Genomic DNA, 13,322 nt, shown 5'->3' with positions numbered 1-13,322 from the left:
TGAAATGAAGTCACAGCAAACAAGTTTAGACATTTCAGCAGAATACGATAAAATAATCAGATAATTTGACTACTGACAAGACAAAAATAAATTAGTAAAAGACATTTTAAGCAAATTACAATCACCCTAAAACAATTTTTAAAAAACTTTTTTTGTTTGTTTGTTTTCTGAGATGGAGTCTCACTCTGTCACCCAGGCTGGAGTGCAGTGGGACTATCTTGGCTCACTGCAACTTCCACCACCCAGGTTCAAGAGATTCTCCTGCCTCAGCCTCCCGAGTAGCTGGGATTACAGGTGCCCGCCACCATACCCGGCTAATTTTTTTTTAATTTTTAGTAGAGACGGGGTTTCACCATGTTGGTCAGGCCAGTCTCAAACTCCTGACCTCAGGTAATCCACCCGCCTCAGCCTCCCAAAGTGCTGGGATTACAGGCGTGAGCCACCGCACCCAGCCTAAAATTGATGATCCATTTTTAAAGCATCCTGTGCTTTTTCATGCTCTTTCATGATATCTCTCCTTGAAAAAGAAGTTTCCTGAACTAGAAATAACTATGTCAGTACCGGATAACTGCTTGAAAACATTAATTAGCTATGTATTCCTTTTGTTTGATGTGAGAACTTACTTATTTCACTGGAAACCTGGTCAAGTTTATCCTTTGATCTGCTGATAAGGACAACCTTCATTCCATGCTTTGCTAACTGAAACAGTAAAGGAGATTTGAATCACACCTGTGCATGTCACTGAAAAACATTAATGAGCTATAACCCCCATTTTAAGAAAACCTGTCCAGATGATAGTTCAAAATATAAACCCAAGTGTAATGAAGACACAATCCAAAATAGAGATTTTACCAAAAAAATGCCCCAAAAAGTTATCTTTCTAAGCCAAGCTAGTATTTAAATGTGAAAGGGTTTTAGAAGGAGGGAGACTTTTACTTTTTCATTTTATATCATCTATACTATTTGGGTTTTTTAAACCTTTAAGTGTCTACCACTTCTATAATTTAAAAATTAGCTTTAAAAAAGTTTTTATGCCAAGCACAGTGGTTCACGCCTGTAATCCCAGCAATTCAGGAGGCCGAAGTGGGAGAATTGCTTAAGCCCAGGAGTCCAAAACCATCCTGGGCAACATAGTAAAATCCCATCTCTACAAAAAATTAAAAAAAAAAAAATTTTTTTTTTTTTAAATTATCTGGGTGTGGTGGCACATGCCTGTAGTTCCAGCTACTCAGGAGGCTGAGGTGGGAGGATCACCTGAGCCCAGGAAGTCTAGACTGCAGTGAGCCGTGATTGCACCCACCACTACACTCCAGCCTGGGCAACAGAGCAAGACTCCATCTCAAAAAAAAAAAAAAAAAAAGTTTTTGCTGCAGAATGGATATATAAAACAAACATCAGAGGACTGGCAAAGGAAACTACTACTAAAATTTTAAAAATTCCTAAAAACATAATTATTTTTAAAATTTTAAGTTGAGCATTATACTTTATGGACCATGGCAAACTAAAGAAGTTAATTGAATAAATTAATAAAGAATTTCCTGAGGAACACCTTCTGTGTACATACCCAGCATATGTAAATGTTGTACATAATGAAAAAGATTTACACAAATGTGGTTACTATCCCAGGACACATAAATATAGTAGTAGAGGGAAAAAAGCACTAATCTGCACAAAACTATTTAGTGAAATATTCTAGACAGAATATAAATGAGCAATAAATTAGGTGCTATGAACTAAAAGTGATTTAGCAAACTAATATTCCAGTCTTAAATCCTAAAGTCAGGGTTTATTAAGTAGTGAGTGATATTGCAAATGAAGCTATGGAAGAACATTTTTTATAAAAATAAAAAGGTTGGTGATGATTTGCAAAATTAATCTGTTATAACACCACTAAAAAAACCATTAGCCCATACTGATACTTTCTTTTAAAAAATTAATAGGGCAAGAGGGATAAGGAAAAGCTTTTATAGAAAAACACCATCTTAATAAATGTAGGAGATATAGCATTAGAAACAAATCACTTATTTTTTTTTTTTTTTGAGACAGAGTCTTGCTCTGTCACCCAGGCTGGAGTGCCACGGTGTGATCTCGGCTCACTGCAACCTCCACCTCCTGGGTTCAAGCGATTCTCCTGCCTCAGCCTCCTGAGTAGCTGGGATTACAAGCACCCACCACCATGTCCAGCTAATTTTTGTATTTTTAGTAGAGATAGGGTTTCACCATGTTGGCCAGGCTGGTCTTGAACTCCTGACCTCAGGTGATCCACCCACCTCGGCCTCCCAAAGTGCTGGGATTAAAGGTGTGAGCCACTGCACCTGGCCAAAAATCACCATTTTTTAACCACCATGGTAATAACCAATCTAGGCAAAAACTATCAATGAATCCTAACACCACTGGATAAAAGATTCTTGGGAAATAATATATTTATACAGCCTCAAAGTGTCATTCCACATATTCCTTATTAATTACGTTTATAATCAATAATGGGACAAATGAGACTTCTTTTGCCTCCTAATAAGATGAACTCAGAAGGATAAACCTGTGTAGCCTTCCTGATGAAAAAATGCTTTTCCTGAATCTAATGAGAAAACAATGAGACAAATTCAAGTTTGTCTGCAAAACAACTAAACTGGATTTTTCAAAAATGGCATTCTTATAAAAGAAAAATAAGGCTAACTTACTCTTTTAGATTAATGGAGACTAAGAGACATGACACCAAATGCAATGTGTAATCCTTACCTGGATCTTGGAAAAACAACGATTAAAAGAGAGCTTAAAAGGATGTATTGGGGCAACCGGAAACCTGCATAAGGGCTGTATGTTATGCAACAGTATTGTGTCACGTTAAACTTCCTATTGTGACCAATGTATTGGGGTTGTAAGGGTGAATGTTTTAGCTCTTAGAAGATTCATCCTGAAATATTTAGGGGTGAACTGTTATGTCTATAACTAACTTACAAATGGTCCAGCGAAATAATTAATAATAATAATAAAGTAAATTAAATGTGCCAAATATTAACAATTAGTGAATCCAGGTGAAGAGTATACAGGTGTTTGTTATATTCTTGCAACTTTTCTGTAGTTTTGATATTCTTCCAAATAAAAAGCTGGAAAAATTAAAATTAACAAAAAGACCTTTTGAGAATGATAAATGGAAGATCCAGTGAATCTGCTGGGATCTTTATTAGAATCACCCCACTGTTCCAGATCACTTCATCATAGGCTGTAGGTGCCTTCACAGGGACCAGAAGGCAGGGAAACTTGCCTAAAGAATACTGCCCCGGCTCCTGCTTTGTCCAATGGTCTTCAAACTATGATGCTCTCCTGTTCTTTAATTTCATTGCAGAGAATCTGAACCCTTTGCCTGTGTCTATCAATACCTTTCTGTTAATCACCGTCCTTCTTGTGAAAATGTCATGGACTAGCCTAGAAATGTAACCACCTATAATATTTTCATTTTTTGGAAAATAGTTCAAAATAATTGACTTTCAAATCTGAAGACTGTACACACTTACATGACATAAAATAAAATTACACTAAATTGTTCCCAGTTCCAACTACCCAGTACAACCAGAAAGTTTTATACTTATTTTACATGAAATTTGTTTCAAAAAATTGTGTCTGTTTAGGCAAATATGGTATTTCCAACAAGGTAGAAACAAAAAGCATCTATTGTACCATGCAACATTATATTTGTGTTTTTTACTTCAAAAATCAAAACTACTATAAGAAATCATCCCATATTTATTCTTATTTTTTATATTAAAAGGAAAGATCTTGAAAATCACCTACCTCTTCTGCATATGATTTTCCAATTCCATCAGTACTACCTGTGACAACTGGGAAAGGGAAAAAAGCAATAGTTTAGTCTAAGAATTACAATGAGGAATTGGTCATAGTTAGGACCCACCAATTACATACAAAAGGACCAGTGTGATACTTTGATGTAAAAGACAGAACAATACCAGCGGTTCAAATCTAAGGTTGAATACACACCGCAATAGCTAAAATTTTAAAAAGACTTCAAAACCAAGTGTTAAAAAGAATGTGGAGCAACTAGACTCTCACACATTGCTGGTGGCACTGTAAATTGGTACAATTATTTTGGAAAATACTATTTGCCAATATGTTCAGAACTAAAAATATGCCTACCTTAACCCACCAATTCTCAAGAGACAGAAATGCATTAATGTCTACCCCAAAGAATGTTCACAGTAGCTTAGTTGATGCATAGTAGGTAAATACAACTAAATATTAATCAACAGAAGAATAAGTAAATTGAGATATAGACAAACAATGGAATACTAAACAGCAATAAAAGAGAAAACAAAAGAAGCAAAACTAAACAGCAATAAAAAAGAAAATAAAAAAAGAACTACTGATATATGCAAAACATGAATGAATCTCTAAGATATTACAAAAAGTCTGACATAAAAATGTAAGTTTAAGAAAAGGTAAAACTAATCTATGGTGACAGAAGTCAGAATACTGATTATCTCTGGATAGTGGAGTAGATAACAGGGAAGGGCAATACGGGAATCTTCCAGGATACAGGAAATATTCTGTATCTTTTCAGGGTGGCAGTTACTACTGTGTGTGTGTAGATTCACTGAGCTGTACACTTAAGTACATACTTACTGTATATATCTTCATAAGCTACTTTTTAAAACAAAGGGTGTAAAAGTAAATAGAAAATGGTCTTAATTATTCTATGAGAAACCATATTTACCTTACAACCTCAAAAACTTTATGTAGCAGAAACATTGAAATTTATATAGGGCAGGCTATACCATGACATCTTATCTCTGGAATACTAGAATCATGTTACAAGTTCAAAGCACAGATGTCTGCTTCAAAAAGGGATGCCTCCCCAAATTCTCTAAATACGAGTTTTTCCAAAACATTTACAGACTTTGAAAAACAAGTTATGGTGTAAAGTAGGATTTTCTTGTATTCACTTCTTTCCAATTATACAAGATGGTCCCTAATTTTACTATTCAGAAATATGGTAAACACATTCATAGTCTCCCTAGCCATATCTCTCATAATCTTGTAGACTTTCATCATGTTCTTGCTTAGCTGATATCTTTCCAGAATTAAAAAAAAAAAGAAAAAAAAAGTTGAAATATCCAGAGAACAGTATAACAAACCCCCAGGTACCCATAGCTCAGCTTCACCAATCAACAACTTGAGGTTAACCTTGCTTCATCTAATATTCCCTCCTGCTTCCTCTCACACTGGATTATTTTGAAGTAAAAACATTATTTCACTTCATTCATAACTATTACAGTATGTTTCTGCTATTAAAAATAGCCACAATACCATTATCTCATTCCTAAAATTATAAATAACAATTCCTTGACATCCAATATGTAATCACTATAAATTCTGCCAAATGTTTCAAAAGACTTTTAACAATTGTTCCAATCAGGATTCAAAAGATTCCATAATAAAATTTGTTAATAAGTCAATTAACCATGTCTATAACCCCTCTCCCCTTTCTTCCCTTCACCCTCTCAATTTATTGGTTTAAGATATTAGGTCATAGGTTTGTGCTTTCTCAGCCTGTCCTTGATACCATTTAACATGTTCCTCTGTCCCATGGTGGTTGGATATAGATATTGATCAAATTCAGGTTTGATTTTTTTGGTAGGAGTACTTCATAAGGGATAATGCATTTTTACATCAGGAAGCATATGTCTGGTTATCTTTTGTTTTGTTATATTAGCAGCCACTGCTGGTCACCACTGAGATCCATTATTTCATTAGGGGTTGCAAAATGGTCATATTAGAGTTCAATCATTCATCTTCATCTATTAGCTGGAATATTTCCAGAGACAAATTATTCCTCATTAGTTAGTTACCATGATATATAGATTGCATAAGAACACAAGATAAATGTTTGAATTTTTTTTTGCCTTTATTTATCAGTTTTCAAAATAAATTGGTACTCTGGCATCTTCCAAAGGTAACCCATGTGTTTTTGTCACTATTGTCCTGTTTATAGGAAACATTAGTAACTAACAGATTTAAATGTTTGTGGGAGAACCTAACTACAGAAAACTGAGCATCTTATAAAATCTCCTCCAACCTCATGATCAATTCATAACTTTTGTTTTTGTTTTTTTTAATTTCAACTTTTATTTTAGATATAGAGGGTACACGTGGAGGTTTGTTACATGGGAATATTGCTTGATGCTGAGGTTTTGGGTATATATCCCACCACACAGGTAGTGAGGATAGTACCTGATAGGTAGTTTTTCAACTCACCCCCTTTCCCTCCACCCTCTAGTAGACCACAGTGTCTACTGTTTGCATATTTATTTCCACGTGTGCTCAATGTTTAGCTCCCACTTATAAGTAAGAACATGCAGTATTTGGTCTTCTGTTCCTGTGTTAATTTGCTTAAGATTATGGCCTCTAATTTCATCTATGTTGCTGCAAAGGACATGATTTTATTCTTTTTCATGGCTGTGTAGTATTCCATGGTGTATATGCACCACATTTTCTTTACCCAATCTACCATTGATGGGCACCTGGACTAATTCCATGTCTTTGGTATTGTGACTAGAGTAGCAATGAACATAATTTTCTGTAACTTTTCATCTCCCGACTGTTTTTAGAGGCACAGGAATCCAAATTTTATACTGTATTCTTGTTATTGATTCACTAACATTTCATAAGTGATGGATACACATATTCTAATTGTTTCCACTTTTCTCCCCTTCCTTTTCTCTGTGATAAACTTTTCTCCCCTCTCCAAGACCCCAGAACTGTTGGGGACCAGCCTCAACACCACCCACAGGGTACTCAAAATCCAGTGGCAATGAAGGAATGAGACAGGTTAAGAATGCATAAAGAGTGGGGGCCAGAGAGCCAATTGCAAAATGGAGGCTGCAAAAGGCTCAGAGCTCTGGTCTCCACACTTTTTATTGAGTACAGTCACTTAGACCTAAGAAGCAGACGTTCAGGGCAAAATGGTGAATGGAAGGCAGTGCGTCATACACATAATCTATAGCAGTGGCGGTTTAAGTGAATCTCCTTTGTGTTCAAACAGCATATCTTTAACTTATCGAAGAGTAGCTGGTGGGAGTAGGCTTAACTAGGAGCCTGCATATCTGTCCACATTCCAATGCTTCAAAGGAGTGTCTTTCTCCTTGAACACAGTGTTTACAGATAAGAGAGCAGGTCTCACTCTGAGCATGGGAACATGATGGCAATTAGGAGGCTTTCCTCCTCAGAGGCCTCTTGTGGCTTTCCAGAACTTATTGTCCCCTATTTTTATGGGCAGTTTATGCAGGCACCCCACAAGCCCTGTTTCCAACACAGAACCTCACCTCCTACCCTCTTCCATCAAAGCCTTATTGAAGATCCACCAACTTCACTGTTCTAGATCACTTTACGCGAAAGAAAACTTCCTCTTTCTAAATTACTCCCACAACACTTGGCACATCTTTACGTCTATGGCACTTTACCGCTCTATTTTGAATTGTATTTCCTTACATCTACATGTCTTAATTCTTCTGTAAGATTCTAGTCTCCTTGCTAGGCAACATGCACAAGGTAGGTGTTCAGTAGACATTTGGTAAGTGTTTAAATGATGATCGGCATTTAGTTGGTCTAAAAAGTTGCAAAACACGCAAGACTTGGACAGTTTTCCTGACAACCTGGTTTCTCAAAAGTCTTTATTTACAAGTACAGTATCTTACACTTTCCTACACTAACACCTATTAGCCACTGACCTATTTACAAATCCTGTTGGTAACTAGATTATTCTGCATTAAGCCTACAACTGTGGAGCAAGCAAACCACATACAGTCAGCAGCTGCATAACAATGTTTTGGTCAACAAAGGACCACATATACAGCTCTGGTCCCGTAAGATTACAATGGAGCTGGAAAATTCCTATCATCTAGTGACACTGTAGCTGTCATAACGTCATAACGTAATGCATTAATCACGTGTTTGTGGTCATGCTGGTGTAACAAACCTACAACTATGCCAGTAATAGAAAAGTAGAACACATACAATTTTATATAACATACAGCGCTCGATAATGATAATAAACAACTATGCTACTGAGTTATGTATTTACTATAATACTATACTTTTTCACATTAGAGTATACTCCTTCTGCTTTACAGGAAAAAAGTTAACTGTAAAACAGCCTCAGGCAGGTCCTTCAGGAGATACTCCAGAAGAAAGCACTGTTATCATAGGAGATGGCAGCTCTATGTGTGTGATTGAGTCTGAAGACCTTCCAATGGGACAAAATGTGGAGGTAAAAGACACTGATATTGAAGATCCTGACCTGGTGTAGGCCCAGGCCAGTGTGTATATTTTATGTCTCTGTTTTTAACAAAAAAAGCTTAAAAAGTAAAAAATAAAATTTCAAAAATTAAAAATGGAATAAGGATATAAAGAAGATATTTTTGTACAGTATACAATGTGTTTCTTTTTTAAGCTAAGTGTTATTACAGAAGTCCAAAAGATAAGCAAGATAAGTTTATAAAGTAAAAGGGTTACAGTAAGCTAGTTATTAAAGAAAAAATTTTTAAATAAATTCAGTATAGCCCAAGTATTAAATGTTTATAAAGTCTACAGTAATATCCTAGGCCTTCACATTCACTCACCACTCACTCACTCACTTACCCAGAGAAACTCCAGTCCTGCAGGTTCCATTCACAGTAAGCGTCCTAGACAGATGTGCCATTTTTAATCTTTTGTTTGTTTATTTTTAAGAGTCAGGGTCTTGCTCTGTCACCCAGGCTAGAGTGCAATGGTGTGATCATAGCTCACTACGGCCTCTCACTCTTGGGCTCAAGTGATCCTCTTGTCTTAGCCCCCCGTGTAGCTACAGGCACATGCTACCATACCTGACCAAACTTTTTTTTTTCCTGTAGAGACCAGGTCTTGCTATGTTGAACTCATAACCTCAAGCAATGCTCCCACCTCAGCCTTCCAAAAGCTGGGATTACAGGCATGAGACACCATCCTTGGCCCTTTTTAATCTTTTGTACCATATTTTTACTGTACTTTTTCTAAGTTTGGATATATTTAGATACACAAATACCACTGTGTTACAACTGCCTATAGTATTCAGTATAGTAACATGCTATTATATATAGGTTTGTAGCCTAGGAGCTTTAGGCCATACCATATAACCTAGGTATGAACAGTAGGTTAAACCATCTAGATTTGTAGAAGTACAGGCTGTTGATGTTTGTACAACAACAAATGTGTTGTCTAGCAACACATTTCTCAGAATGTATCCCCACCATTGAGTGACATATGACTATATATATGATTACAGCAATGAATTGATGGTAGTATCACTAGATTTCTCAGATTAAGGGCTCAGAAATCTCTTAATGAAAATATGCTGAAGAATGAAACTACGTAAAGTCACTCAGTACTGTGCATCTAAACATTTGACTGGAATCTCTTTCAAAAGAATACAGATAACTGTTGCATGTGTGTATCCATGTTTAAAATTGCCAAGTTTGGGCTGATCTAAAAACCAGCATACCATAAAACTAAAAACAGTCTTAGAAAGGCCAGAATATGCCAGGTCTAGAGATTCTGAAATCTGCCTCATGTATATTGTCTTTCTTTTCCTGATTCTTCAGTTGTTGGAGTTTGTAATGGATACTGTTAGTGCACCAGCCAGATCCTCCCTTCCGGCAAAGAGGTACTCAATCAATCCTTTCTTGCCAGGAGTGTTACCTGCTGCCAGCTCAGGACTGAGTCTCTCCCAGTAACTGCTCTCAGCCAAAGGAGGGCTGCCTTGCTCCCCTGGGCAGTACATGTCTAACGGCGAGGCCACACTCAGGGACAAAGGTTGGGCTCCCTTACCTCATTTAGGCATCTCTCTAGAGCCATCCTATGTTCAGGGCCAATGGTATCAGCTACAACCTTTGCTATACCTGCATCACAGTTCAATTTCTCCCTCTGCTCAATTCTGCTTCTTTTGCTTCCTCACAGGTGTTATTCCTGAGAACATTCCTGAATACACCTCACATACACATGAACCAATATTGATACAATTAATGAAAGTCCATATCTTATTCAGATTTCCTTACTTGTTACTGAATGTCCTTTTTCTGATCTAGGATCCCATCCAGGATATCCAGGATATACCACATTTAGTCATCATGTCTCCTTATATGACAGTTTAAAAGACAACATTTTTTAAATTGTGTATATCTTTTTGTAAAAAGTCTATTTTCTAACCACACATATAATAGCTTAACTGGGTATAGAATTCTAAGTAGGAAATCATTTTTAACAAAAAATTTTAGACAACTCTCCGTTGTCTTCTAACGCAAGTATCATTTTAAAATGTTTCACCATTCTTACTTCCCACCATTTCTATGTAACCTGCTTTTTTTTATCATTGGGGCTTTTACAATTATCACTTAGTCTGTAGAACTCCATCATGAAAATGCACCCAAATGAGTGAGTGTTTTTCCACTCACTGGTGCTAGGCATTGGTGGGTCTTAAAATTCATGATCTTCAGTTCTGAAAAGTTTCTTATGTTAATTGTTTAATAATATCTGCCTCACATTTTTCTCTTCCTAGAATCCCTATAAATTGGAATTTGGACTTAACAGTTTCTCTATTAATCTTACTTTTCTTTTTGCTCTACTTTCCTATAAATTTCTTCAACTTTATCTTCCAAACCATCTATGTACTTTTTAAATGTAGGTTGTCAATTTTTCTACTTTGAAGAATCTTCCATATTGCGACTGCCCTTTTGCACACTCTCACTCTCCTTCTGGCTTTTAACAGCATCTTGTTCTTATTATAGATCCATTATCTAATCTCTGAGGATATTAATTATAGTTTGTTTACACATTTACATTTTCTTCTGCTCTTTATATTTTGTTCCTCTAAGTTCCTTCTTGATTGTTTTGGTCACTCTCATCTTGGCTGCATTAAAATATCGATTAGAGTTCATAGGTGAGGTGATTACACTGTGACCCTCAATACAATGCAATCAACGGGCCAATCAGCTTTGTCATTGGGGAATCCATAAAAGTCAGTATCTGTCTCTTCTCTGGGGCCCTTCAGTGTCTCTTAAAAAGCATTCCTTAATTTCCAGTCTTCTGGCTGCTGGGCAGTTATTAGTTTGCAGGTGTTTTACTCATCCTCTGTTCTCAGTCAGGTGTCTCATCTTAGGGCTTCTGCTGCTTAATTTCCCTGAGTCTCAAGCACATCTGCCCCACCCCTGTCTTTTGAGATACCTGATACTTCCAATTCCTGTGCTGTTCTGGGATCCAAGGGACAAAACTTGCTTGTTTCCCAATGGTGGCCCCACTATGAGGACTCAGGTGTCTGCTCTGGAAGTCAGTTACCACTCCACCACCTTCAATAGCTGTGACTGGGGATGAGGGATGACAGAAGTTCCCTAGTTGCATCAAAATGGAGCTTTCCATTTCTTATTCTTCCAACCTTTAGAGAACATTTCCAAGAGATGAAAGGCCAAAAGTATTGCTACTTCATCATTTTAAAACCAGAAGCACCCAAGGTTCTTCTTAAGCATATTATACCAAAGTACACTAACTTTAGTTGAGAATGATACTAAACATACTTAGAAAGATTTATGCCCAGCAAGAACATTTTTTCCTATCTCCTGCTAGCAACTATCAAATTTAAGTGAAACTAACAGTCTTCAGAAACTATTACGTATATGACTATCGAGAATACAATGGTCCACATTCGATATTAGATATTCTATAAATTACCCATTTCATGGTTAGGACTTTAAATATAAGCAGAAACAATATGACTTTACATTGTACAAATATTAAAAATTTAACCTCTGGTATTTCAGGTAAAAATATCATTTTTCCATTTTCTCATACTTCTCAAAACCAAATCCAACACTGCCCAGTTACATGTAAGTCAAATATTACCTCACAAGTAAATATTTTTTCTGAGAAAACAGAGAAGTGCAAAAATTATTTATGGGCACACACAAAAAAAACAAACAAACAAAAACTGGAAATCCTGGGCCTCTCTTAGCCATCTCTATAGCACCACTGTAGTTCTACAATAATTAGTGTTATACACAGTGGTCAGGCAATGGGAGACCAAGTATCATTTCCCCAGCAAAGGAAATGACAAAGCCTTTAGATCTACAAGTTACATGATGGGTAATGTATTATATTTGCAATAACATACAAACATACCCAAGTTTAAGTCAATTATGAAAGAAAAAGTCCTACTCAACAAACATGGAAAAAATTCAAATTTGTTTATTTAAGACAGCGGGAATAAGGGTTGTCCTGCTTTTGGTTTTAAAGGTATTTTCATGGGGCATAGTGGCTCATCCCAATACTTTGGGAGGCTGAGGTGGGAAGAATGCTTGAGCTCAGGAGTTCAAGACCAGCCTGGGCAACATAGCGAGACCCCAATCCTACAAAAAAAACCTCAAGAAAATTAGCCAATGTGGTAGCACACACCTATAGTCCCAGCTACTCGGGAAGCTGAGGCAGGAGGATCCTCTGAGCTCAGGAAGTTGAGGATGAAGTGAGTTATGATTGCGGCACTGTACTCCAACCTGGGTGACAGAGTGAGATCCTGTCTCAATTTAAAATATATATATATATATATATATATATATTTCCTTTGCCTTAAAGCTATATGTCTTCCAACAGTAGTAGCAGAGATAGCAGCTGTAGTTGGATAGAAAATCCCTCAGTTGCCGGGCGCGGTGGCTCACGCCTGTAATCCCAGCACTTTGGGAGGCCGAGGCAGGCAGATCATGAGGTCAGGAGATCAAGACCATCCTGGCTAACGTGGTGAAACCCTGTCTCTACTAAAAACACAAAAAATTAGCCAGGCGTGGTGGCAGGCGCCTGTAGTCCCAGCTGCTTGGGAGGCTGAGGCAGGAGGATGGAGTGAACCCAAGAGGCGGAGGTTGCAGTGAGCCGAGGTGGCGCCACTGCATTCCAGCCTGGGCGACAAAGCGAGACTCCGTCTCAAAAAAAAGAAAAAGAAAAAGAAAAAGAAAATCCCTCAGTTAAGTTCAATAATTTTTTATTTTTATAAAATAATAGTGTGATTTTCACTATTTTAAAATTAAACTATATTGTCTGGGGAGTCAATTCTTCATCATAAATTTTAGAAAGGTAAACCAAAGTATAACATCTCAAATCAAAAGTCTATTGATAGTTGCTTCTGGGGGATTAGGGAAAGATGGGAAAGAGATTACTTTTTATCATTATTTTAACTCTTTGCATTTTTTAACCATGTGCATGTACTGCATTTTTTTTAAAGTCCTTTGCTACTATGAATAGAAAAATGGTGTAAACTG

The 13,322-nt window shown here is 36.8% G+C and overlaps 1 protein-coding gene across 1 annotated transcript in view; it reads right to left on the bottom strand.

Annotated features, from left to right (window-relative positions):
• The window catches only part of HSD17B12 (hydroxysteroid 17-beta dehydrogenase 12), a 175,924-nt gene that overhangs the window by 101,098 nt on the left and 61,504 nt on the right, over positions 1–13,322 (bottom strand). Inside the window, exons 2-3 of the mRNA XM_003808211.5 lie at positions 3,793–3,839; positions 624–699 (exon numbers count right to left, since the gene is read on the bottom strand). Of these exons, the coding sequence (XP_003808259.1) occupies positions 624–699; positions 3,793–3,839 (123 nt within the window). The remainder of the gene's footprint in view (positions 1–623; positions 700–3,792; positions 3,840–13,322) is intronic.

This window comes from Pan paniscus, chromosome 9 (genome assembly GCF_029289425.2).
Source record: "Pan paniscus chromosome 9, NHGRI_mPanPan1-v2.0_pri, whole genome shotgun sequence".
Lineage (NCBI taxonomy): Eukaryota > Metazoa > Chordata > Mammalia > Primates > Hominidae > Pan > Pan paniscus.
This window is presented reverse-complemented; position numbering and strand designations above follow the sequence as displayed.